Below are 25,378 nucleotides of genomic sequence, written 5' to 3' on the forward strand. Positions count from 1 at the left end.
CCTCTCCTCAGGAACTGGTGCGCCTACATCGTGAACAAGAATGTGAGCTGCTCGGTGCTGGACGGGACAGAGAGCTACGTCCAGGCCCAGTATAAGTGCGCCTGGAACCAGTTCCCCTGCCAGCCCAGCCCGGTGTAAGTAGCCGAGAAGGCGACGTCGGGAGGGGAAGCACTCGGCCACCCACTGCTAAAGCCTCGGTGGAGAAGCGGTCGCTTGCTGCCGCGCTCGGGGCCGTGCCCGACACCCCAATAAAAGCATACGGCCGGGACGGGAGGGTGCGTACAGCCTTGTGCTCCCCAGCACGCCTTGAACAAAGCGCTCGCTCTTATTGCAAACATACGGCTGCCGGAGCTAATTAGAGCCAGATTGAGCGCCTTGTTGGTCCGTACAGCCAGTCGAAAAGGAGCTGTGCTGGCACCCCTCGTCGCACCTCGGTACGGCGGCGTGGTGGGGCTTGCAGGGAGCATGCGGGCTGCTTTCCACGGGCGGCAGGAACGCCAGCAGCTGCTGGGAGCGCACCTACGCACCCTGGTTTAGATTTGCCAGCATAGAGCGGCGCTCAAAACCGGTTTTGTGGTTGCTCTGTGTTGCTGGATCAGTGTGTAACGGTGAGGGAGAGCCAGGAATGGGAGCCAGCACATTTACAATCTGTGTGTCCCTGCCAGTTGACCAGAGAGAAGAGCGGCCAGTGCAGAGATTTTTATGGGGGTGACCTTGTGATAATCTGTAGACTGACCACCTATCAGCATGGTGTGCTGTAGCGAGGCTGTGTGAGCCCACAGGTACCACAGGAGTCAGGGAACAGCTGTATCTCACCTTCTGGCTAAACTCAGGCAAATCCCCTTTCCTCAGTTTCCCCACTTGAAAAGCAGCAGTATTTGCATACTTCTGTTTGAAAGCTGTATGTGATAAGCAATCTGTGAAACAATTTCACATCCTGTAGAAGTCAGTGAAAGGGCACCCATAGATTTTTATGGGATTAGGCTTGGAGTTGACCTGAGATGATGGTGAGGATTTTTTTACAACAAAGAATAAATAGTTTTTATTTTAACAATACAGAATGAGACTGATACTGTTAGGTCCTGGATGCTACTGAAATAAGGCTGTGGTCATTGATGACACTGCTGCCCTGGGGCCTGTGACAATAGGTGTTGGGTGTTTGGCATTCAAATGTACCATTTTCTGATTGTTTGAATTGTTATTTTTGTAAAAAAACCCAGCTTTTATCTATTGAAGTATATAAACACTGGAATTTGAGGGAAATAACAAAGGCAGCAGACAGCTGAGTAACACTGTCCTGTGTAATTTCCCTTGTTTCTCTTTGGAGTGAACTGGGCATTTTAGACTTCTGACTGAGTTTATGGGCTGTGTGATGGGGTGTGTCCTCTGCGCAGAGTCTCGGTAGTGGAGACATGGAGGAGTGAGGAGTGGTTGAAACTGAACTCTCTGAACACATAAATCACCAACCATTAAGATAAGGAATTTCAGAGGCGGTCAATTAGGATTTTCTCGGACTGTCTGGTAGTACATAATGAAGAAAGTGCAGAGGCATTGCTTCTAGCTCAAGAAGTTCCTGAACCAAGAAATGCTTGAATGAGTGAGATCTTTGGCAGGAGTCAGAAGAGGAAGCCCAGCTTGAGCAGGAGGCTGGACTGGATGACCTCCAGAAGTGCCATCCCTTCCAGATTACTCTGTAGTCCTGTGAAAAGGCATTGTCTGTCCTTGTGCTTCTAAACATCTGGAGTTGGCTGCTGTCAGAGAGAGAATATGGGGCTAAACAGGCATTTGGTCTTGCCTGCTGTGGCCGATCTCATGGGGGTTTTTTTTGTTATTCTTTTGAGAATGGAATTAGATACTTCACATAAGCCTTTATGTCCTCAATTTGACTTTTTTGGTGAACATCACTGTTATTTTCTTCATAAACATAATGGCAACTGCAAAATAATTCCTTATTCTTAGTATAAAATACTTTTAAGTACCTATCACAGCACCATCTGATTAACACTGAAAGCAGCTGGAATGTTAGAATCTTGAAATGTTGTTATGTTCAAAACTCTTGTTTATGGGCTGTGACTTTTCTGTCTGTTGCTGGTTTACACGTTCTCTTAATGGCAGAGAAAGGAACTAATCCAAAGCATTTGAAATACATGGTTCAAATCCTGCAAACCCCTGACTTATTCCTGTGAAAAGTATTGTCTAATTCAGTAGGAGTAGTGGTCTGAATAACATGATGTGTTTATATATGTTTCTTAGCTAATGTTGACAAAAATAGGACAGGAAAGAGCTTTAAAAGCAAGAAAGAAATTACTGTGAGGGCTTTTCTGAAATTACTCTTTTTTTCCTTTATACACTTACAAGGAGAAGTTAAAAATGAACTAAATAGCAGATATTCATTGGAATAAACTGCAGTCCCTGTGTAGTGTCCTCCTGTTACCCACAGTTCATCTAAGAGCTCATTCTGCTGCAGACAGTGGGGACAGTAAGATCCAAATCAAACAGAGAGTTTGTTAACAGTATCATAGATGTATGGGTTTAATTAGTACTTAAGTACTATTAGGGCTTTTTTTAATCAGTCGGTGAATTTACTGTTGATTTGAATTGGTTTAAGACAAGGTTTAAAGAGCCCTTCTTGTGTCTAGGTACAGTCTAGGTTATGCATAACAATTAACATGAATTAAAAAGCTCACTGCGTTTTATATGCCTTAAGCATACAGTGTACTCCTGAATTCCACATGTTCTTCACATACAAGACAGTGTGTATTGCAGGTATGGATTATAGTCGGCACTGATTTTTTTTTAAATTATATTTTTTTTAGAAATAGAAAGCTCTGGTTTTATCTCCACTTTAAGCCCATTAAAATATCATTTGTCTGAAAAAACCCCCAACAATCCCACTGTTGGAGTGACTGCACTCCTGTGCAGTCAATCCCTGTAGCCAAATTGTTAATATTACTCCTGTATTAGCTGTAATTTCAACTTGGCTACAGGGTTTATTTCCTGAAATGTTAAATTGAAATTCAGGAAATTATTACACTTCATTGTTTCCCTGTTATATAGGTATTTGGGCTCAAGAGTGCGTTTCCTTACTGAAAAGTTAGTGAGTGCCTTGGCCGATTAGGGTGTCAAGGATAAATGTGAGTTGAAGTGTGGCTGCTTAAGAGATAGGAAGAGAGGGAGTAGAAAGAAAAAGCAGAAGGGCCCTTTGAAGTATGTTCCCTTTGAAGTATGTGGGGGCTCCTGATTTATTTTTCTTAAAACTGCGACTAGCAAAGGAGGGAGGAACTTTGCTGTTAGTGGGTCACTGGACTGAAAGATACTGATACGAAAATATTAGTGTTTTTACAGACTAAAAAGAACTTGTGTGTTTTGAAGTGTAGTATTGCTTCATAAATAACTGACCTTACAGTTCTTTTGTTTCTTTTCTAGCTTTCTTACAAATGGTTAAGTAACTTAATTAGCATTATTAGCAATTTGTCTCTAATGTTGTCTGATTTTAAAGGAAAAATTCATTGCCCTTCTGGCTGGTTCCTACACACTCACTAGGGTTGTGACTTCTCTTGGCCATCCTCTGGTCAGTGTAGCTGCTTCAGGGAATTATGTTGCTGTACCAGTTGTTTGTTTTGCCTCTTGTGCTGCAGAGTCTGTTGGGACACCTTGGAGTACCATAGGGGCACCAATTTATAGCCTAGCATTTTTGGGCAGAGCCCCTTTCACCGGTAAGGCTTTAATTTTAGAGTTTGAAGTGAACTGAAGCAGCTGAAGCAGAAGGGTGCTTTCTGGCTTTCCATCTTTGCTTCAGAACTGGCAAATGGGACTTTCCCATGAGAGGTAGTAAATCAAATAGAAAAACTTTAGATTGGGAAGAACCTCTGGAGGTCACGTCACCCTCCCACAGCCCCAGGCTAACAGCAGAGCCAGCTTCAAAGTTAGATCAGATTGCTCAGGGACTTGAGGAAAGGATGTTTTATCAGATCCCCTAATTAAAGTACCAGCCCCCATTAATTCTGCTGTGAGGAAAGTTATTTGAGTGTTCAAGTGTATAACAAGTTGGGTCACCTGCCCTTAGCTTGTGAGAAGTGGATTTTGTGATTTATTGTGAGCTTCTCGTCTTAACACTAATGATAAACGTATAATAAACAAACTCAGGTTGCGCAGACGTAGAAAATGGTCAAGAGAATGATGAATGAATCAATAGCTAAATTAGCAAGCCTCTCCAAATCTCTCATTGAGCAATATTTTCCAAGTTCTTGTCATTTAATGGTTTCAAATGACTGTAAATAAGCCCGCTGCCAAAGTAATCATGGTTTTAATCATTGCCAACAGGAAGATTTAAGGCAAAAGATTGAAATAATTTTAGAGACTGTTACTGCTAGTTTTCTACAATCATAAATACCAGGATAGTTGACTACTTGTGAGTAACACAGCTTTTAATAAGCAGTATTCAGTGTTTATTAATCAATAATATTGAGTAAAAGTGGAAGTCTGATTGCTGAAAGACAGCATATCAGACTTCCAGTTCAAGTTAAATGTCTTCATTGATTTACCATTTTGGGCAACCCCAGAACAACCTGGGTGGAGCACATCAGCCCGGGTCCGTTAACATGTAGGAAATCCATATGTAGTTTTCAGCCCTTCAACAGTGCCAATGTAGTTTGCTCTGAGACTGTTCAGTTGCTAAAAATTAAGCATAGAGACCAGTGTCAGAGTGCTCAGCACCAGGCAGGATAAAACTCAAGGTATACAAGTCAGCACAGGGTACATTTGCCACTGGCTTCTAGAAATGCATATCTCGTAAGAAAAACTTTCAGGATGCACAAAAGTTGAAGGGAAAATAAGGGCTCTTTAATGTTTCCCCTCCAAGTATCTAGAAAGGTCTTTAGGATTTTTTTTCCTACTCAGTATATTTTGTATGAAGCCAGAATTTCTTTGTACAGGCTCCAGCTAGCTAACTACATAGGGAGGTTAGCCTAAGGGCTTGTGCATTGAAAACAGTAAGGAAACTTAAAAAACTTGAGAATGTACTTCAGTTTCCTGGAGTGCTTGTTTGAAAATCTGTGAGCGCCTGCTGGGTGTGGTAAACTTTCCTGGCTGTCTCCCTCAGCTTGAAACTCTGCATCTCTGCCTCCACGCACTGAACCCAACAGAGTCTTTCTTCTCTGTGAACTGGATGGGGAATTTCCATTTCACACATCATTCGAGTTTGTTGCAATAATACAAAAAAATCACAAACTGCTCCCCAGTTCACATTGATGTAAATTATTAGAGTTTTTGTACTTCTCTGGTTTGAGAAATGTGTGACCTGGAGGTCTAGGGCCTCTTCTGTTAAGCACCAAACTATTGCCAAAACAATAAATTGTTAATTGTAGGGAGCTGCTGACCTGTTTAAGGCCTATTTTGTCATAAATCACCCAAATAACTGAGGAACATTCTGCTCTGTTCAGAAGTGGTTAGTGCCAGTTTTACACATTGAAGATGATTACTCCTCTGTGACTTCTTTTTTACATTCACATGTCATCTTTTCTCTCCACTCCGGTTCACTTTTGACCTGGTGTCTTGAGAAGTATCAGCTCTCAAACAATGCTGCACTTTATGCTGATAGTTGGGGTCCCAGCTAATGCCACAGGTTAGCTCTTGCATTCATAAAAGTATTGGTTCTCTATGCTATCTATGTATGTTTTCAGATTTTCTGTCAGCAGTGGCTCTGTTTTGGCATGATCCTAGAAATAAGCTTATTTCATGGACAGAGAAGCAGAAGAGCTACTGCTGGAGCTGTGTCTCTCAGGCAGCTTTATCAGAAGCATCTGCATCCTTACTTGGCCTTTCCACTGCTATAAGGCGAGAAACGTGGTCCCTGGTGCTGGAAGAGGCAGGTGAGGATGTTGTCAACACATAACTTCTTGTGAAATTATTCCTTCACTTTTAGACTACATGACAGTGCTGCTCTACAAAATTTGTCTAAAATCTTTTTGAAAGCACTGTTATTTTCAGGGTTCTTCTATCCCATTTTACTGAGTAGGTTTTTAGAAGCTTACTATGCAGGTAACCAAGCTTACTTACTTACTTACTGGCTTACTAACCAAGGTACTGTGTAAAGTAACTCAAGTTTGGAAATCCCAAAATTGAAGCTCTGCTTTGAGCCTTGCCACAGGCTGAGCGTGGCTGTCAGTTACGTAAATACATCCTATGTCTCAGTTTCTCTGCTTATTAGAAAAGAATGCCTAATAGCTTTTAGGGGTAGTGACTCTTGAACATTAAGAGTTTTAAAATTTCAAACCTGAAACTTATATTTTGGGCATTCCTTACTGGATTTCAGTGGTCAGCTTTTTAAGAATAAAATCTTTGGTTGCTTAGAGGGTGGTCGTGCATGGATATTCGTATATCCATACACACACACAAACACATAATGCTGGAAAAACAAAGCGCTAGTATGAGACATAGGGATATGTCTAAGAGTGTGCAGTCTCTTGGTTGTTTCTTCCCAAGAAGAAACATGTCGCAACCAAGATACAAAATTGCACTTTGAATCTCTTTTTTTTTTGTTTTAATAGAAGAATTCTAACTGTGATGAGTGGCAACAGAATTCCCTGTATCAGTAAGGAATGATGGCACATTGGAGGTTTTTCAGTAAGAGGGGCAGAAGAATACAAGAACAGGTAGAAGACAAAAAATGCTCAACTCTTATTAAAAACACCCTTGTGTGCCTGTGCATGCCTGGAGAAGCTGAGCCTCCGTGGTAACATGTGCTAGTGGAGGTCATCATAATTTTATGTATTCCACAGGAGTGCCTCAAAATTGTGTTTTTCCCAGGGCAGACAATTTTTAAACACTCTCTGCTTGCTTTTGCTAATGTGTATTGGGGCCCGATTATTATGTTATGTAAAGATCTGAGCACGGCCTGTTGGCAGCTTCGATAGAGATGGCTGTGACAGGGCCAGGCCTTTGGTTAGTGAATAAAGTTAGTGGCAGGTTTTTGAAGGAAAAGTAATTCCCCAGACCTCAATGCCTGCAAACACGTGTGCTGACCTTCTCTATAAATTCTGGAAAGCAAAAATGCCAGCTAAAGGAAGAGTAGCAGAGGAAAGATGAGACTTTCTTAAGTCCACCTGTAAGAAGCAGCTTAGTGTCTCTAATGCCAGATCAAAATCAAAAACTATTTTAGGATTCACTAAGATTCTTTTTCAATACATTTTTGCCACAGAGTATAATTTGGATTTCTTACTGACTCCCCGGATTTCTTTCACTGAATACCTAGACTTCTGTTAGGCTAATCTATTCCTGTCAAAACATCTTTCCACTGCTTGCCGTAATGCCTTAGGATAAACTCTTAGTAAAGACACATTTTTCTCAAATTAAGCTCATCTGTGAGCTGAAACACAAGCTAGCTGCCAATGCTGCTGTGTAGTAGCAAGTTTATAAAAGAAAAGAAAAGCAGAAGTGGGATTCATCTCACCCTAACTTGGGTTGTCTGCTGTCCATGGGGATGAACTTGAACATACCTACACAGTAGGCACCTGAAATTCAGGTGTACTGAAACTCACTGTTACGGACAATCGCTCAAATGCTCTGTGATATCAGTGGACCTGAGATTTCTGCCATCTTTTGTAGGAGCTGCAATTAGGCCTGCACTCTTGGGAATGAGGAATCTTGGGATCAGCTGATGCTGGTTTAGTAGCTGTGTAGTATAAATGGCCAACTTAGGTGTATTCTCAGTGGAAGCATTTGCAGCCTACAAAATAAAAAATGTTTGATCAAAATACGATTGTATTTAATTATATCTTCTAGGTAGTATTTCTGGGGAATGTCTATGTCCTACTTCAGCACTCTCATTGCAGTATGTTGGAGATTTGGATGGCTGGGACATGCAAGAGCAGACTGTATAATTTATAAAACACGGATCCATATTCAGTAACATCATTAAATAGTAAAGATTCACTATCTTCTATTCAATCAGACCGTCATTTGCAGGCTGCTGAAGTTATGGGATCTGTTCCAGTGACTACAGAATTTTGGACCAACCTTGAAGTTTTGTGCTCAGAATAAACATTTTCTACACTGCTTGTTTCGAAGCATAATGCTGATTCTGCAGTCCCTTCCTCACAGTGAGGATGTGGTGGCACTTATCTCCATGCATTTCCCTAAAGGTTGAATGTTAATATCTGCTTACGGAACTGAGCCATATGTTTTCCCACCAGCTTCATCCAAATGTTTTTGATTTGTTTTATCGCTATTAGGTGACATTCCAAGTATCAGTGCTAACTGCTTCCTTCTGTGGTTTAGCACTGTGAGAAAATTATAGCTTGTTCCCTGATCAAAATGTCTAGCATTTGCAGCAAACATGTATTTTTCATTAAGCATATTCCAAAGAAAATGCTTTTCTCTCAAAGAGGAAGAATATTTGAATACTATTGCCACACTGTATGGCTTTATTTCAGCTGCGAAATACTCGGATATTAGCAGTGGAGGTTTGCGTTGGTGTTCTGAATGTGTTTTCTCATTTGATCAGCATGTTGAATCAGTGGTGAAGGTAGTATGCATTGGTAGTTACAAGCCTGTTGTAGAAAGACTCCTAAAAACCAGCTGTTCTTATTTCCTCTGTTGCGAGGAAAGATTAGAGACTGTTGAAATCACCCTTTATTCATGCTTTCTAAAGTAATGATTTAATTTGTAGTATTTAGCATAGTTCACCAAAGGGATATGACAGTCGTCTTGGACTGAAAGTCCACAAAAGGATGGGGTGATGAGGCACAATAAATGCTGGTGTATTGCATGTAGCTTTTAACCATATAAGAGTTTTTAAAAAAATATCTTTGAGACACTTGTAAAAATAATTGTGTTTATTAACACTTGAACAGCAGAAATCCAATTCAAGTGGAGGAAGATTTAATGTGTAACTATTTTTTAATTATATTGCAGCATATACAGGCGTTAAAGTGGAACCTGAGTTCTTCAAGGGACTGTATGAAATTTCTGTGAACGCTTTTGACTGAATTGTCTCCCTAGGTAACTGTGTAAAGATTCACACCTGTGAGATAAAAGATGAGAAATTTGGGCACGTTGTGTTCTAACCATGTAACTCCCCAGCTTCATAGAGAAGAGACATTTCTTCCATCCTGGCAGGCTGAGTGCGTTTTGCATGTTTGTACATTTGTGTTTGTATCTTCTGTGTTTGCTGTGACTATGAGTGAGCAATTGGATTCAGAATACCGCAGATATGAATAAAGACATGGCTAATTAGTATATTCTAGTAGCTCCCAGTCCTATGTCATTAAAATATGTAGAACCATAAATTAACCTCAGGAGGTGGTCCCTAGTAGTAAGCTATGTTGTGTTTTGTTAGAACTGTAACCAAGAATATAGCTGTGTTCAGTGCTGTTGGACTGTTATACCCTGGGAAATTCCTGGAAGTCTCCAGCTCCACCACTGAAATCCACTGAGTGAGTAAAGCTTTAAAAAACCTGGCGTATGAACGAGGATCTGCCTTGGGCTGGTGGCTGTCATTTATCAGCACATCTGGATGGTGCTGGCACGGTGACGCCATTCCTTGCACAAGCGGCTTCCACAACTGTGTATGAAGCATCAGTAGAGGAGCTGAAGCAGTGAAGCTGTGATTTTTAGGAAACTTTTATGTGACTGGCTTCAAATTAGAAAAGTGTCAGGGGAAGTTCCTGTTTCCCAGCCTTAACCTGTCTAGCCTTGCTGAAGGAAATGGGGCTAGCTGTTAGTTCTTGCTAAGTAAATCCAGATTTAATTTCTGAGCCAGTATAGCTGTCTTGTTACCGTAGTTCAAGATGTAAAATATGAAAGCTGTTCTACATCTAGATTTTGAAGCATTTTGATCTTAGCTTATTTTTGCTCTAGGAGAATTGTGGTTTAGGATTCAGGTTAGTCTGTATTTGACGTGCCATAGCTGAAATCAAAACAGATCCAATTTGTGTATTTGCTTGAGCTCTCAGACTTGCAAGAATTTGTAAGGAATAGACTTCTACGACATTTGAAAAGTTGTAGATAGATGTGTTTATATTTTATAATTTAGAATGCAAGGATTCTTCTGCATTTTAAATAATTTTTGTATTAAATCGTAGTAAAACATCTTGTGCCTACTAGGATTATGAATCTATGAAATAAAAAAGAACGAGAATGTTGAACTTGCTTATTTTTTATTTTTAAGATGGACTTTGGAAAAGTTTTATAATTTGCACATATGAAAAATACTAAGCTTGGTTTCCTTCAATTTGTTTATATTCTTGTTCTGTATTTAGTTGTGTCTTGTAATTTATTTATATATACTTATATATATTCTTAAAACGTTTTTAGGAAAAAGCCAGAGAAATGTATCTTAATGGTGTCTGAAGATAGCAAAAACACCGCAATTTTCTGGAAGGAGTCTGGCCCTGAAAGCATAGAGAGGAACACACACAAAGTTTGGAGCAGTCAGGGGTTTTATGGAAGTCAGAGAAAAGTATGTACAACCATTTCCGGCATGTGAAAATGGATCTGGAAGTCCAAAGTTTGCATTTCAGTAATGTGGTGGTTGTGAGAGAGGTTGTAATGACTTCAAACCACTTCAAAAACACTAAAGTATCTGGCTAATCCTGTGGTTCCTCTGACTCCAGCAGCTACTTGGAAGGAAGGGGATCAAATCGATATTATTCACTACTTTAGATAAGGGAGAAGGAAAAGGAAGTTCCTTGGTGGCCAGGATGTTTTCTTTCCCAGTGGTACCCTCTACATTGCACCCCTGTATTTAATTTTTAAAGCACTTGACTGGAGGCATGTCTGTACTTTACAGTTGAAAACAGGATTCAGCAGATATTTTGGTGAAAATTGCATAAAGAAAAGATGAGCTGGAGTGCAGTCTACAGCTGTTTCATGTGTGCTGTTAGAAGGTAAAGGAGTATTGGAAACCCACTCTGAGTTTACGTGCTCCAAGGCAGAACCCGAAAAGGTGACAACCACAGCAAACCACTTCAGTTATGAGCAGATTTATGGCCCAGTCCACCCCTGCCTTTCTGTGAAGATTCACAGGAGAAGGGAATCCAGAGAGTCTTACTAGAATAAATTACATTTTGGCCCAAAAATAGTTGGAAAAAAAATGTTGTCTCGAGTCAAAGTAACTTTTTCCCCTTAAATGAGATGTCGTAGATAAAGTAATAATGCAAAAAAGCACTGAGTATTTCCAGAGTGCAAAAATCCGAATATATTGTGGCAGAACTGGGAAAGATGTGGTTGGAAAAGAAACAAGTTAATCATTAGTAGTTAACATTTTAACCCACCTGCCCCAAGTTTGCTGGGAAGCTTACCAAAAGGAACAGCAAATGGCTATCAGATGTGGGATGTTATATTAAAATTCTGTCTCTGAAGGTAAAAGATACTGAATAAAAATATACAGTATTATTTCAACAATTATTTGCAGGCATGGCCAGAAAAGCTTTGAAGAGTAACAGTTCAGCTCCTACTCTGACTTCCAGTAGAAACTGTTTCACAGTCAGTGTAAGATTTAACTCCTTCCATTTGGTAGCTGATTGTTGATTATTTTTAAACAATAATGATTTTTGCATGATAATACAAGAAAATGTTTAATGAAACATGTAGTTATTTTTTTTTTACTGTGATAGCGTGGCTGCTTTTGTTGCCCATTCTGCACTGCATCCTCTCTGTCCCAAAATACACTCGCAGTGAACCCCGCCGGGCTGTACATGAAATCTGTTGCAGAGCCCCTTGTTGCTGTCCTCTGGTTGGTTTTTTTTTGCCTGTGTTACTGCTTTAGGGACACCTCAGCTATAAAGTGAGCCTGACATTCATTAATGGATGCAAGCTGTTGTTCTAATCTGAAATAATCTTGAGAAAAAAAGATCTGAAAATGTGATGGGGTTGTTAGTGGTATGATAATTGTTTTAACCTGAGAAATTGGGGTAACTTTTTTGTTTCTGTTGTAGTATATGTTCCAAGTATACCAATTTACAGAGCTGAGGTGATGAATCCCTGTTTTATTTATTTTCCTTATCTCTCAACTCAAAATGAGCTGTGCCTTCAGTTGATTCGGTTTTTATAAAATAGCAGAGCCTCTGCCTGTGGTGTGGTGGGATACTGTAGTGTCTGACTGCAGTTCAACACGCAGTGTTTGTACTGAGGGAAAGTTGTGGAAGAAGAAGTCTATGGTTAAAAAAAGTCCCACAATCAGAATCAGTTTGCCATTTATTAACTTTTGAGTGTTTAATCATGGAAACTTAAGGTTGTATGCACATAATATATGCACAGATTTTGTCTGCAAGGCCCTCTTCAACTTAACTGGGGCAGTGAAGTAGGAAAGAGTTGATTCCTTTGCTGGTCGCAGGCTTTCATCTGACTCAGCCTTTCATGTCCTTATCTGACTCACGCTTTCAGCATTTTGTCCTTCCCTGGAATATCCCTCCTCGCTTTGACTGCTCTGTGCATACAGACTCTGAGGAACGGTTTAAGTGGAAACTGTGGAAAGACAAGTGGGACAAAGAAATGCTTTTTGATGTCAAGAGGAGTTGCTGCCAGCGCAGGCCTGTGGGTGGGTTTGTAAGGAAAAGGTTTCGAATTTATGGAGTAATACACTGGTGGTTACTGTTTCTGATGGAGACGAACCTTCACTTCCCACAGCACGTTATCCCTCTTCTCATACAGGAAAGCCCCTGTTGCAGTGGCCCTGTTTGCTCTCCCTGGCATGACTGTGTTGAATGCAGGTAACTTTAGAACCCAAGTAGAAACATTTGTTCATTTATGTTTGAAGGAGAATATGAAACATATGTGAAATTAATTGATTCTCCTTAAAAAAAACCTGGTTAATTTTTCAGTTTAATCTATATAGCAGATTAGAGAACAGATTGTTTAAAATGCTTTCTGTTTTGGCAGATACCGAACGAGTTTCAGGCCTCGGTACACAATTGCATATAAGACAGTAACAGAGCTGGAATGGAGGTGTTGTCCTGGGTACAAAGGGGAGGACTGCAGAGAAGGCCCAGCAGAAAAGCCAAACACTGCTCGTCGTCCTGCAACACCAGCAAAAGCTGTTGTGAAGAAAGGCTTGGGTAACTTTTTGTTTGAATTTTGGTATGCATGATCACGTCTGGTTTCTTGTTTTGTCTTTTAAGTATAAGAACCGTTATAGTTTCTATTAAACTCGACTACTGGCAGGTACAAAAGCCATATGGAAGGCACTGTTCAGTGGGAAAATAATAGACATCTCTTGATACAGAGAATTTCCTAAAGAATAACTAAGGGCTGGGTGTAGAACGCTGCTGGCCATAAATATGGGCTGGCTACTCATGGTTCAGGAAAATCTTTGTGTTAAGGTTGGGTTTTTTTGGTAATAATTTAAAATGAGGTTTTTTGTGGTTTCTTCAATGTTCGGAAGAGATACATGTATATTGAGAGGAACTGTTATTAAATCATGAAAGAACAGGTACTAATAGAATGCTTCCTGTAAATTTCGCTATGTTTTGTTTGTTCAAGGGCTTGTGCAGATTTTACAGATTGATTACCTGCCTTAATGATAAGACCCAGTTGCTGAAAAAATGCCTTAAAGAATGAACGAATGAATGAATGAACGAATGATGTGTGTTTGTGTAAGATAGTATCTTCTGAAAGGGTAAGAGGAGTGCTGTTACTGCAGTATTACGCGGTTTCTGCATTAACAAAAAATGATAAAGAGATGTTTCCTTCTGAAGGACTTTTTTCCCAATGCCGTTGAAGATTAGTGTCATGCATAGTGCTTAGTCAAGATTTCCACTTGTGTTTTTTGTGTTGTGGAATGGATTGGAACTGAAGACATGGTTTTAACCCAGTCCTATAGATTACATACCTGCTTTAAAAATAAGCTTTTAAAATATTTTGTTAGCTCACCTAATATACTAGTTCCAAAAGATGATAATAAAAGTCTGTGATATCTTCAAGTAACTTGCACACCACTTGTGTCTAGAGAATTTCTTACTGCTCAAACCCTAAAAGAACTGTAATTCAATGCAAAAATAGCCCAGTGTGTACATAATAGCTACACTCTGTGTGTGCACACGTTTTTTATTATTAAGGGAATTGGCCGCCCTGCTGATCTTGAAGAGTGCATTTGTGACTTCCTACCTTCTTTGTAATGTCTTTAAGCTGAAATCCAGATTAAAAATAAGAAAAATTTGAACTACGTGTCCTTCAGACCCTAAATTTTGAGTGCTAAAATTCTTTTGTCTGAAGATGTAACTATTAACAGCACTCCAACACAATATAGTCACAATTTGTCAGGGAAATTTTATGCTTAGTTGTTTCCTTGTCATCTGAAAGAGTTATTCTAATGCTAACAACTTGTATGTCTGTTTTCTGCTGTATTTAAAGAAGTATATTTTCTTTTTCACTTCTGCTTCTTAACTTCATTGTTGTGTCATTTGTTTCTTTTAATGTATGTAATAGTATGCCGTAACTGTGCAGAGGTCTTTGAATTATGCATTGCATAATGGAACTCCTGTCCCATCAGTAGTGGGTACAGAAAACAGTTTATTCCCTACCAGTTTGCAGATAATGGTCAGAATATCACTCCTCATTCTCATCTCCTATAGCCTAAATAACAAATTGCTTTGACTTTTCCTGCAGTTTATACTTGATCTCTGATAATGTTTCATTCTTCTGGACTTGCTACAACTGTTACACGTTTTGCTTGTAACAGAACATCCAGAATTGTATGTGGCTCTGTAAATGGGATGCTGCCAATGAGAAATGGATGGGAAGGGTGGTTTCACATTCATTAATTGATTTGTGCTAGGTAAAATGTAGATCACAGCTAGAAGTCTGCTTCTCCTTTTTTTTTCGTTCAAAGAGGATAGCATTGGGGTTACTTTAATTATTTCAGATGTGAGAAGCTTATGCTTTTATACACATTTTTATTGCCTACTTAAATATGTGTCAAATAATTAGGTATTTTTGAAGCAGGTGTGATAACTTGGGATATCTTGCAGAACCCCATCCAGTACATGTATTCGAACCCCAGTTCAGCAAAAGACTGGAGCACAAACCCACTTTAGGCATATAAATTATTGCCACCTAAGTTTTCAATGGGAATTGAGGAGAAGCACCTCCCAAATTATTGTTACAGGGCATGCAGTGGCTCTAAGGCGGTGTTGTGATGTGTATGGATCTATAATGGTCTGTTACATATGCTACAGCTTAGATTCATTGCTGAATAAGGAGAAGGTTTCTGCTTGCTAATTTATTTCTTCATTGCCATTGTACTCTCATGTCATTAATTGGTCAATGTGCTAAAACTTTTGGTTTGGAGTGTTTTGATAACATTTTAATTATAAACTACTAGAAACAAGAATAGAAAAGGAAACAAGCATTATGCATTTTGAAGCATTATCTGGCTTTAAAGAGGAATGACATTAGCCTCAGCTGATTAAAACAGGTACCTCTGGGAATACTTACATCCAGACTTTGTTATTTCCATGAAACAGATGCAGAACCAACAGATGCACCAGAACCTCCACCATATGAGAAGAAAATGCAGTTTCTGGAGGATGAGTTGTTCAGACTTACACGATCAGTGCTTGAACTTCAGTCCTCCGTGGCAGGCGTGAATGAAAACCTGAAGTTGACTGTCCAAGAAGATGCGAGTAAGATGTTGGTCACTTGGCTGAACAACCTTTACGACCGCCCAGAGCCTGATAGTGTGGTTGGTGGTGAAACAGACACCATTCATCTGCCTGGACTCCACAGCAATAAAGATCAAAAAGACCCTTTCATTGAGTTTGAAATGGAAGATATAAAGTCTGAGCTAGCCGAGGTCAAAGAAGCCTTGAAGCTGAGGAATGATGAGCTGGAGGAACTGAATGGAAAAGTGAAAGGCTATGAAGGACAATTAAAACAACTGCAGGAGGCAGCACAAGGACCTACAATAACCATGCCCAGTGACAATATCTATAAGGAGTATATAGACTCAAAATTTGAGTCCCTCAGACAGGAAATCCTGGATGGGTTTGAAAAGAAAATGGCAGATCTGAAGAACTCCTGTGAATACAAACTGCAGGATATCCAGCAGCAGTGTGATGACAATGAAAATAACTGTTTAGGGATAATCGATGTTATAAAAGGAAAAGAGAATGACTTGAGGAAAGAAATAAATACTCTCCGAACTCAGATTCCATCAAACAAGTCCAGTTGTTGCAAGGAGGGCGAGAGAAATGACTTTGACCAGCAGATAAAAGATTTAGATAGGAAGATTGACAGAGTGGTGGAAGCACACAGGATCTTGAACGTCAGAATAGATAATGAAATCAGCCGACTGTCAACTCCGGATCTAGAAGACGTGCTTGGTGAGAGGCTGGAGGAGCTCGACGCGAGGATGAACGTTACGGAACGAAATGCTGAAGAACATTGCTTTTACGTCGAGGAAACCCTCCGCGGTGCTATAGCTGCTGAGGTAGACGAATTGAGAGAGCTGTTTGACCAAAAGCTGCGGTCACTAGAAGACAGGCTAGGTGGCACTATTTTAGAGATCGCTAATACCACAGACCCGGATGGAATGTTTATTAATCCTGGGCCCATCTTTCCCAGTGACGCAGGATTTGCAAATGAGCAATTTACAGCAGAGATTAATTTCCTGAAGAACAAGCTGCTGTCACTGGAAAACCTCTGTGGGCATAAATGCCAGTCAGCACCACAAGGTACGGACCTTCAGAAAGAGCTAGAAAATTGTACCAGCAAATACAACCACTTGCTTTTGAAAACAGAGAACAACTCTGCTCTCCTGCAGTCTCTAAATAGCTCTCTTAATGAGAAACTCAACTCAGTTAAGGGTAACCAACGTGACATCCAGAAAATGCAGAGAGATGTGCGCGTATTCCGGTATAATCTAAATATCATGGATAAAGATGTGAAGAATCTTCAAGATGGCTTGAATAGCTGCAAGGAGCAGCTTCTGGGCGTCAATTCTACCTGCAGAAAAACACAGCGAGGTGTCTTCCGAAAAATCGACCAAATGCAGAGGACGTTTGCAAACCAAACTGCTCATCCCAGCGATAATTGCTGTGGTGAAGTGAGAGAGAGACTGGAACAGCTGAACGATCACGTCCTGAATGATCTTAGCAAGTGCAAAGAAAAGACCCAAGGTAACCAGGAGGGCATTTTGGCTGTCGAGAGCAGAGTCTCCCGTGTCGAAAAGGTTTGTGGCAAGCTGGACTCTGTTTCAGGCAGCTTGCAGAAGATCAAAGAAGGTCTGAATAAGCACGTAAGCAGCTTGTGGAACTGCGTCCGGGAAATGAACGGGACGGTAGCGTCTCATTCCGCTGATATTTCTGGCCTGAAAAATTCTGTCCAACAGTTTCATAGTCAGGTCTCCAGAATCACCACAGACATCGAAGGCATGCTGAAGTCTCAGCCTGACACAAGTAAGTTTTAAATGCTGCTTTTGTTTGTTTTTCAACTGGCTTTCTTTTCCAGATGATTTTCAAGGGAACTAAACAAGGGAGGAAAAGTTTAATATTACACAATTTCTACTTTGTTTTTGCAGTGACTCTAATTTTGGCTCTTTGCTCTAGAATGCCATAGAGGACTTTTAAATGCTTTTAAAAGTATTCTCACAAAAAATAAAAAAATGAAATCTTACATGCTTTCACGTTTACCTTGAGCCAGAATAAAGGGAGTGGGAAAACGAATATTTTTGGATAGTGAGTTTAGAGTGAGTTTTAAGTAATAATTATCAGTGAGTATTATTCCAGTTAATTTGATTTGATTTTTTAGTTCACTTTTGGTTTATTTTGTTGTGTGAGATTATTCTTGTTTCCTCAGGGGAAACTGAAAAGTGAATGGAGAAAAGCAAAGTCAAAGGGATTCAAATTTATGCTAAGACTCTCTGTAAGTTTTTTTCATAACATGAGTTAATGATTATAATTCACCACCAACTGTTTGATTTAGGACTTATGCAAACAAGCTCTGGCATATCTTGGTGTGGCAGTATAAGACTTTTGCTTCGTGGCTCTCCCAAGGTTTGCATTTCCGCAACATATTTGGCAAGTTGGCAATAGATGCACCCCCCAGCTGGCAGCGTTTTCACTCCTCAGCCACTTCTGCTAGTAGTCAAACATTTTGACTCATATCTGCCTCCACAGGTGCTTTGAAGTCTGCATTAGAGTGGCAGAGGAGCAGAGGAATGCTAGGAAGTGGTAACCTCAGCATCTTGGTGAACCTTGCCGTGGAGGTTTAGAGACCTTGCCAGATGTCACACAGTTCCCTCTGCAGCTCTTGCTCCCAAATGTCAGTGATGGGTTGTTTGTCTGAGGAAGTCCAAGTTTACAGTGGGAAGCGGAGTTCTTTTTTCTGTTATTGTGATGCAGGAAGATAGGAGCTGGGGACTGCTTTGAAACTGCACCCTTCAGTCGGTTGATGCTTCTGGTTTCAGTTCTGTGCACGTGTGAAATAAATAAGGAGCTGATTTCTGTGCCTGGCCCTAAATTAGGAGAAGAGGTGCTGCGGGAAGAGCCCGTGGGCTGGTGCAGCTGGTGGTGGGTGGGGGAGATGAGGTGTGGGACCGTGAGCGCTCCTGCTTGAACAGACGAGTTGTGCTTTGAGAAAGGTCTGAAAGTAATTTATGCAGGGAAGAACTTCAAGATGGAGACTTGAAAGCCTGTGATGGATGCATTTGTTCCTGGTGTTTGTTTAATACCAAATGTATTGCAGTATTTGCTACAAAAGTCCTCCGGAGATTAGAAGCCGTTGTGTGAAATAAAAGAAGACACGATTCTCTTCCTTTAAAGGAAGAAGTGAAGGGGAATGCAGGGGGTCTGCAATTCTCAGATATTTCTTTTGGCGAAATACAATAAATTCAGCAGGGTTAGGACCTTCACCCCTAGATCTCGCAAAAGCAGACATAGTCCCCATTAAAATACGGTATGATTATGTAATCCTACTTCTCATCCGTCTTGCCCAAAATAAATTTGCACTGGGGACCAACACTGGAGAAAGGTCCAAAATACACACAGTAATCTTTCTGCTGCTATTTAAAGCAGGTGTTTGAGTAGCCTCACGGGTTGTATTTATCAGCCTCTCTTACAACGTTGTAAAGCATTAAAGAGCCTCAGCGCGCCTGGGTTTCCGTAGCGTAATGCCGTTCTGGGGCAGAGCTCCCCATCCACCATGGGGTGTTGAAGCCTGGGGAAGAAGGATGGTGCTGGTGCTGGCGCCAGGGTGCAGACACTGAGCATCCCTCGCTGCTGTGGGGCGCCTCTGGCCTCTGAAGGGTTTGTGAAGCGCACGCTTCAGTCCCCAAATGTTTCCAATTACAATAACGCTGTCTGGCACAGCAGCCCGAGTCAGTGTTGATGGCTGGAGCTGCAGAAAGATTTTGGCAAAAAAGCGTTTTTTGGAAGTAGTTTAGGAACTCTGCGATGTGAATTGGGTATGGCTTTAACTGTTTTTATGTCCATGATCTGCAGCATCGTCTCCGATATTGACATTTGAAAAGAAAACTTCCAGTCCTGGCTGTGGATCAGAATTGATTTTCCTACTCACTATTTGCCAGTGTATCATAGTATTCAGATGGTGTCATTTGATTTTGGAAGGGCTGAAGCAAAAACAAGTTGTTGTAAGGTAATCCAGCAGCTCTTTGTCCACCTTAAATGGTGACTGCCCCCAGCTCCACAATTCGTAGGGTAATTTGTTCTCATTGCATTCTGTGCATCTCTGCAGGGATGATTGCTCTTCAAATGACACGAAACTGAAAGCGATGTTAAAGTTAATGGTTTCTTTTAATTTACTGTCTATCCATGTAGATTAATTAAGTTCTCCAGGAGTCAGAAGTGTGGTCTTGCAGCCAGATCCCACGCGGAGTGCAGTTTGCTTTGGTTACAGCTATTAGGCCTGAGCTGCAATTCCTCAGGTAGTTGTCTCTGTACCAGGGTTTTGAAAGCAACACCTGAATGTTGTCTGCTGAAGTTATGGTGTAAGAAGCCAAATGTATGCTCTACATTACAGCATCGATAAAGGGCAACAGAAAATCTTAGTGTTGTAGCACAAATAAGAGAGACTCATATTGTCGATTCCTCAAGGCGCTCCCTACGAGCTTGTGCAGAATGGTACTTTGTAACTTAATCATCAAAACCCTTTAGTATCTGTATAAGAAAATTCAAGTCAGGTCTTTTTGGCTGCTTGTGAGGGCAGTCACAGATTCCTTTACTCACTGGTTTGTTTCTGTGTGTTTTGGGGGCTGAGGAGAGCATGGTTAGGGCAGAATGATACTAGAAACAGATGCACCCCAAAGATCCACCTGCCTCATGCATCCAGTTTGCCGCTCATCTTCCTTCCCAGCAAATCACTCCTCCTTCAGCAAAGTAAACTGCAGGTTAGAGCTGCCTGGCATAACAAGCTGAATAGAACAAGATATTTTTAAGAGGAGAAAGGGAACAAAAGCACTTATTTTCAACTGAGGAAGGAAACCTTTCCTTCTGATTCAGTTTCCTTTCTGTTTCTCATTGCCTTGTGAACTGAAAACACATGTTACGGAATCCAGCATAGGGATAGGGAGGCTCCGGTGGTGCCATCTTTATCTAGTGGGTTATTGGTACTTTGTCTTGCTATGCTCCATCTCAGTAGAAGAGGCCAAAAAGATTGGCAAAGATGACAGACCAGATCCCTCTCCACCCACACATTTCTGACTACTGGCACTTTAAGCTGAGCTTTAGGCAGGTGATTTTGCATTTGGCTTTATGGAGATGTAGTTGGATAATTCTGAATATTGCTGTATTGATGCTGCATGCAAGGAAGCAGTTTGCACAGGATGCAGGATTTGAGCTGTTGATTGTCATGTAAAGGTTTAGAAAAGCAAGCAGACAAATGTATTCATTTCCCTGTGTCAGCCCAAGTCGCTGTCTTATTAAAACTCCACTTAATCGACTGGAGAAATGACAAATACATGCATCCCAAGGTAAAGTATTTTGTCGATTTGTGTTCTGAATGAGGTTCATCTGAAGATCTTAGTTGAAGGTGTAAATCTGTGTCACTGTGGACAGAAGTTAGTAACTCTGTTAAATAATTCGCTTTGATAGTTTAAGCCTTTTTTTGAAAATTTTAGTAAGATTTTTTTAATCCTGGGACTTTTACAAAGATAATTTTAATCTGTGTAAAGTGAACATTTCACTCTTTACCCCTCTGCCTTGTGGACAGAGTTACTGAGTGAGCTTCAGTCCAGCTTTGTGGTGCATTGCTGGTCTAAGTCTCAATTCTCCTGACAGTCAAAGGCAGCCAGCAGAGCTTAGGAAGACTTTTTCTAGCAAACGAATGCAGGTGGTGTGAGACTATGACTTCAGACAGAGTCCCAGTACGCTGGGAGGCTTATGTGGACTTTTTATGAGACTGAAAACAAGAAATGAGATTCACAAGGGTAAAGTGCAGGTGCCGAGCAGTCACGAAACGGCGCACGCGTTGCCAGTGACTCCATCTGGACCTCGACCATGCATCACGGCCAATACCTGCATGACTTGGTGGGCAGCTCTCCCCCAAAGGCTCAGCGTAGAAGAGCCAGGGGAAGCCTCACACCACGTCCACTTCTAGGCACAGCATTTGGTTTAGCCCTAGGCACTGATGAATTTACTCAGGCTGATTTTGGGTCAGTGAGGAATTGAAGTGTTTCGCTCTGACCACCGAGACCGCAGAGCTGTGGTCTCCAGTGTGGACCATGGCAGGCATCTCTGGTGGCGATGAGTTGCATCAGATAAATTTGCAAGAGGATGTTTGTCCATTTCCTCAGAAACTTGCTTCCATCCCTGTGTCTAAAGCCATGCTTTAGTCTCAAAACGCGAACAAAATAACCAATGCTAATGTTTAATTTAGAATGAAATAGTAATTATTCTGTGTAAAAGCTGTCATTGCATCTGCTGAAATCTACACATTTGTAAATTCCCATTCTTAATGTAGATGTAATTCAGCTTCACTCTCAGGAGGACACTGCAGCCTTAAATGTCATTTAGAAACTTCATTTTTATGAATAAGTCGTAATCCTTCTAAAGGGCTTAGAACTGGATCAGATACACAAATGTAACCATGTCAGCACTGTTCAACCCTGATGTCATATGTGTTGGCTGCCCCACTGGAAAAGTCTTTTAATGGTATCTCTTCCCTTTAAACAATAAAGGCTTTTCTGGTAGATTATATCCTAAGGTTCTGCCTGCATTGTCAGAAAATATTAGTAATGGGAATACTTGGAATTGTAAAATCGTTGCTTTTCAAAGTAGGGAAAAATTCTGTAAGGTGGTGTTCATTTACTCAGGTTTTCTGCTGTGGATACTGTTCTTTATGGTAGTGATAAGGGGTCAGATATGACCGCCCTGTGCTAGGTGTTGTGTGAGTTGGGAGTTGAAAGAAAGAGCGATGGGCGGGAAGAGTTCAGGAGGACTGAAGTGAAGGCATGGAGAGAGCACACGATGGAGATGAAGGCAGCGGTGGGAACAGGGGTGACACACAGCCCACTTGGTGCAGCCACTCAAAGCTGGACTAGCAGGGGGATGTCCACGGGTTATTTTGACTGCTCCTTGTTCTGTCTCCAGGCTGTCTTCACTCCTTTCCCTGTGTTACAGGCTGGGAAGGAGGGAATTCTGTAGTACTGCAAGAGTAGAATGGAGTTTTGCCAGTGCTGTCTTGGGTCTGAGGGGAAAGGTGACCTCAAATTGAGTCCTATTTTGTTTTTTTTATTTTTTTTACAAAAATAGGCAATTCTATATGCTATTTTAGGTGAATAATTCTGTATCTGTCCTCTTCTTTCATCATTTCCAAGGACGATCAGAAGTACCATGGCAGCCGCTGCCCCCAAGGCCACCTCTGCAGCCCCAGCCTGGCATATCCCTGCTGCCATCGAGGCCGAGGGTACAGCCCCCGCGACAGAGGACCCCCATCCAGCCACCACAGCCGAGACCTCTTCCACGCCCAGCGCTGCCAGGGTCAGCAGTTGTGCCGTTTCTGCCTGGAACGACCGGGATCATCCTGGAGACGGGAGAGGCAGGGCCTCCTGGCACTGTTTTAATGTCAGGAAGAGGGCGGCTTAGGAGCGTGGACGGTCAGGCTGGCCAAAGTACCATGCCCGTTGCTGAAGGCTACGCTGGAGCACCAGGTGAGAGGACCAAACTGATGGTGAATCGCTCCTGTCTTAAGTGCAATGGACGTGCTAGGTCTTGCTAGAGGGGTGACCCTGAGATCTGCTGAGTTTTAGCAGTCACCTTTCAGCCTTTTGTGGGTGCCTGTTGTAGCTGTTGCCGTTGGGAATGGGCTTGTGGCAGAGCTGAATTGTGAATGGTCCTCTGCAGCCTCTCACTGGCTACAGAAGTAGGGGAAGCACATTCGGTGCCAGTTTTGTTGCCTTTGCCAAGGCTGCACAAGGCATGAGGTCAACAGGGCTGATGTAAAATCCTCAGTAACTACAGGAGCCTTTGCCACTAGGGAAACTGAAATCATTTTTTTCTTGCCATAGTGCTTGCCAGTGGATTTAGCACATTATAGTAAGAATTTGGTTTCCTTTGCCATTACCACCCCAGTCTAATGATAATTGAACATTTCATAGCAGATGCTGTTTGGTAGCTATTTTGGTAGGTTGCTGTTCAGTAACAAAGGATACTTTTTAGAAGACTGCAATGATAGTTAAGTCATAACAGACTCCATTACGTCCTGTGTCACACATGCTGCTTTGTTTTTGTAGGCTATCCAAAGTTATCTCCTCCTACCACGGACTCGCAAGGTAAGGTGGTTGCTTCCTAGAAATTCTTTACACAGGTGCTTAATCTTTATTTCAAACCCTGGAAAGTCACAGTTGAGAGAACAAAGTGTTGATTTTTAGTATTTAATTTTAGCATTGAGGAAAACCTGACAGATTTTTGCTGTATCTAAGCATGAAAACATAATCTGCATCTTTTGAAGATACAAGGTTTTGAAAAATAATTAATTTTGGGTTATTGTTGCATACTTTGGTGGGTTAGGTTTTTTTAAATACAAAGGGCTTATATTTCCTAGCAAAGAGCCACTGCTGACCTTTTTTATTTTTAAATGAAAAAATACCTTTGTATTTCTGACGATTTTAGAATTTCTTTAATAAGATCATAAGGCCAAGACAAAGATCATGAAGATCTGAGCTAGTATATGAGCTGGTCCTCCTTGTAAGGAGTTTCTGGCTTTATCAGAACCATGAGGGCTCATGTTCCTGACTTCAGTGAAAGCAGGAGTGACAACCACTGTTTGAAAAGAATCAAAACGCAGTTTTCTTGGTTTGGTAGGTTTTAAAATTTTTGTATAATTGGTAATATCACAGTTTATTTATGGATTTGTTTAATAAAGAGCTATAAATCTTGTGTGGAACATGCTGGTTGGCCTTGATAGATGCTTAGTTTGGGTGCTGCCTGCCTACAACCTGATACTCTAGATATTATCAAACACTGGGGGATGGTATCTGGGATCAAAGTGGATATTCCCACACCCTCTTCAGAAATAATGATTTAATCTAAATTTGTTTGAGGAAATATGAGAAATAGAGGAAAATAAAACATTAGGGCTTTATGGCATTCAAAATCCTCCCCTTGGGACTTAGTTTGATAACCCTAACAAAATCACAGATACATGTCCTGAAGACTGCTCTGAGGATTGACAGAAAGAGTTGTAAAGAGCTCGCAGTGCAATTCTGCTATTTACGCTTTCTAATTAAAAATCTGTCATAGCCTTAAGCAGTCCTTCTGCATTTGAGGGCTGTGGTGGTGAGAACAAGCAGCAATAGATGAGGCTCCTGGAAGAGGATGTGAAGTAAAGACATGTTCGTTTATCTTGATGCCAGCAAAGCCAATATAGATGTCTAGATTTCCGTGATAAATGGATTTCCTGGGGGTTTTCTTCCACTTTGTACAGCCTATTGCCACTTATAGTCAGCAGTATTTTAATAAGTTTATGCTAAAGCTGTGTGAAATGGTAGGTGGATGTGGAAAAAGCTGAAAAGGCAAGGTGTGGCAGGCAGTGCGCCCGTTTGCTGCTTGTTGGAACATGTGAAAAATGATACCTCCCTGGGATCCAGGGAGAGCAGGGCTTGACCAAGGAGTTCCTTTTCCTGATCTGTGCCCCTGAAGACCTACCTGTCCTATAATTTCCCCCAAAATGCCTTGCAAACCCTAATGTCAGATAGTCATAGAAAGCAGAGAAGTAAGTATGGTGCAAATATCCATTAGACTTAGGTGGAGTTAGAGGATCTGTACCCACCGTCCCTAATCGTCAGTGCCTGCTTATTAAACAGCAAAGGAAGAGAGCATTTTGGGGCAGAATTCAGCAGTTAACAGTGCTGTAGAAATTAACAGCTGGGGAAGGGCAGATTTTTGGCTTATTGCAGGAGGAACTTACTGCTTAAATAAGGCATCAA

The 25,378-nt window shown here is 41.2% G+C and overlaps 1 protein-coding gene across 1 annotated transcript in view; it reads left to right on the forward strand.

Annotated features, from left to right (window-relative positions):
* Positions 1-9: 9 nt before the first annotated feature.
* EMILIN2 (elastin microfibril interfacer 2) overlaps positions 10-25,378 on the forward strand; it is a gene marked incomplete at its 5' end in the record, with an annotated part of 30,864 nt that continues 5,495 nt past the window's right edge. The window contains 5 exons of the mRNA XM_010189749.1: positions 10-134; positions 12,880-13,055; positions 15,462-17,393; positions 22,769-23,101; positions 23,684-23,722. Coding sequence (XP_010188051.1) covers positions 10-134; positions 12,880-13,055; positions 15,462-17,393; positions 22,769-23,101; positions 23,684-23,722 — 2,605 coding nt within the window. The remainder of the gene's footprint in view (positions 135-12,879; positions 13,056-15,461; positions 17,394-22,768; positions 23,102-23,683; positions 23,723-25,378) is intronic.

The sequence above is a fragment of the Mesitornis unicolor genome, unplaced genomic scaffold, assembly GCF_000695765.1.
Source record: "Mesitornis unicolor isolate BGI_N332 unplaced genomic scaffold, ASM69576v1 scaffold34768, whole genome shotgun sequence".
Taxonomy (NCBI): domain Eukaryota; kingdom Metazoa; phylum Chordata; class Aves; order Mesitornithiformes; family Mesitornithidae; genus Mesitornis; species Mesitornis unicolor.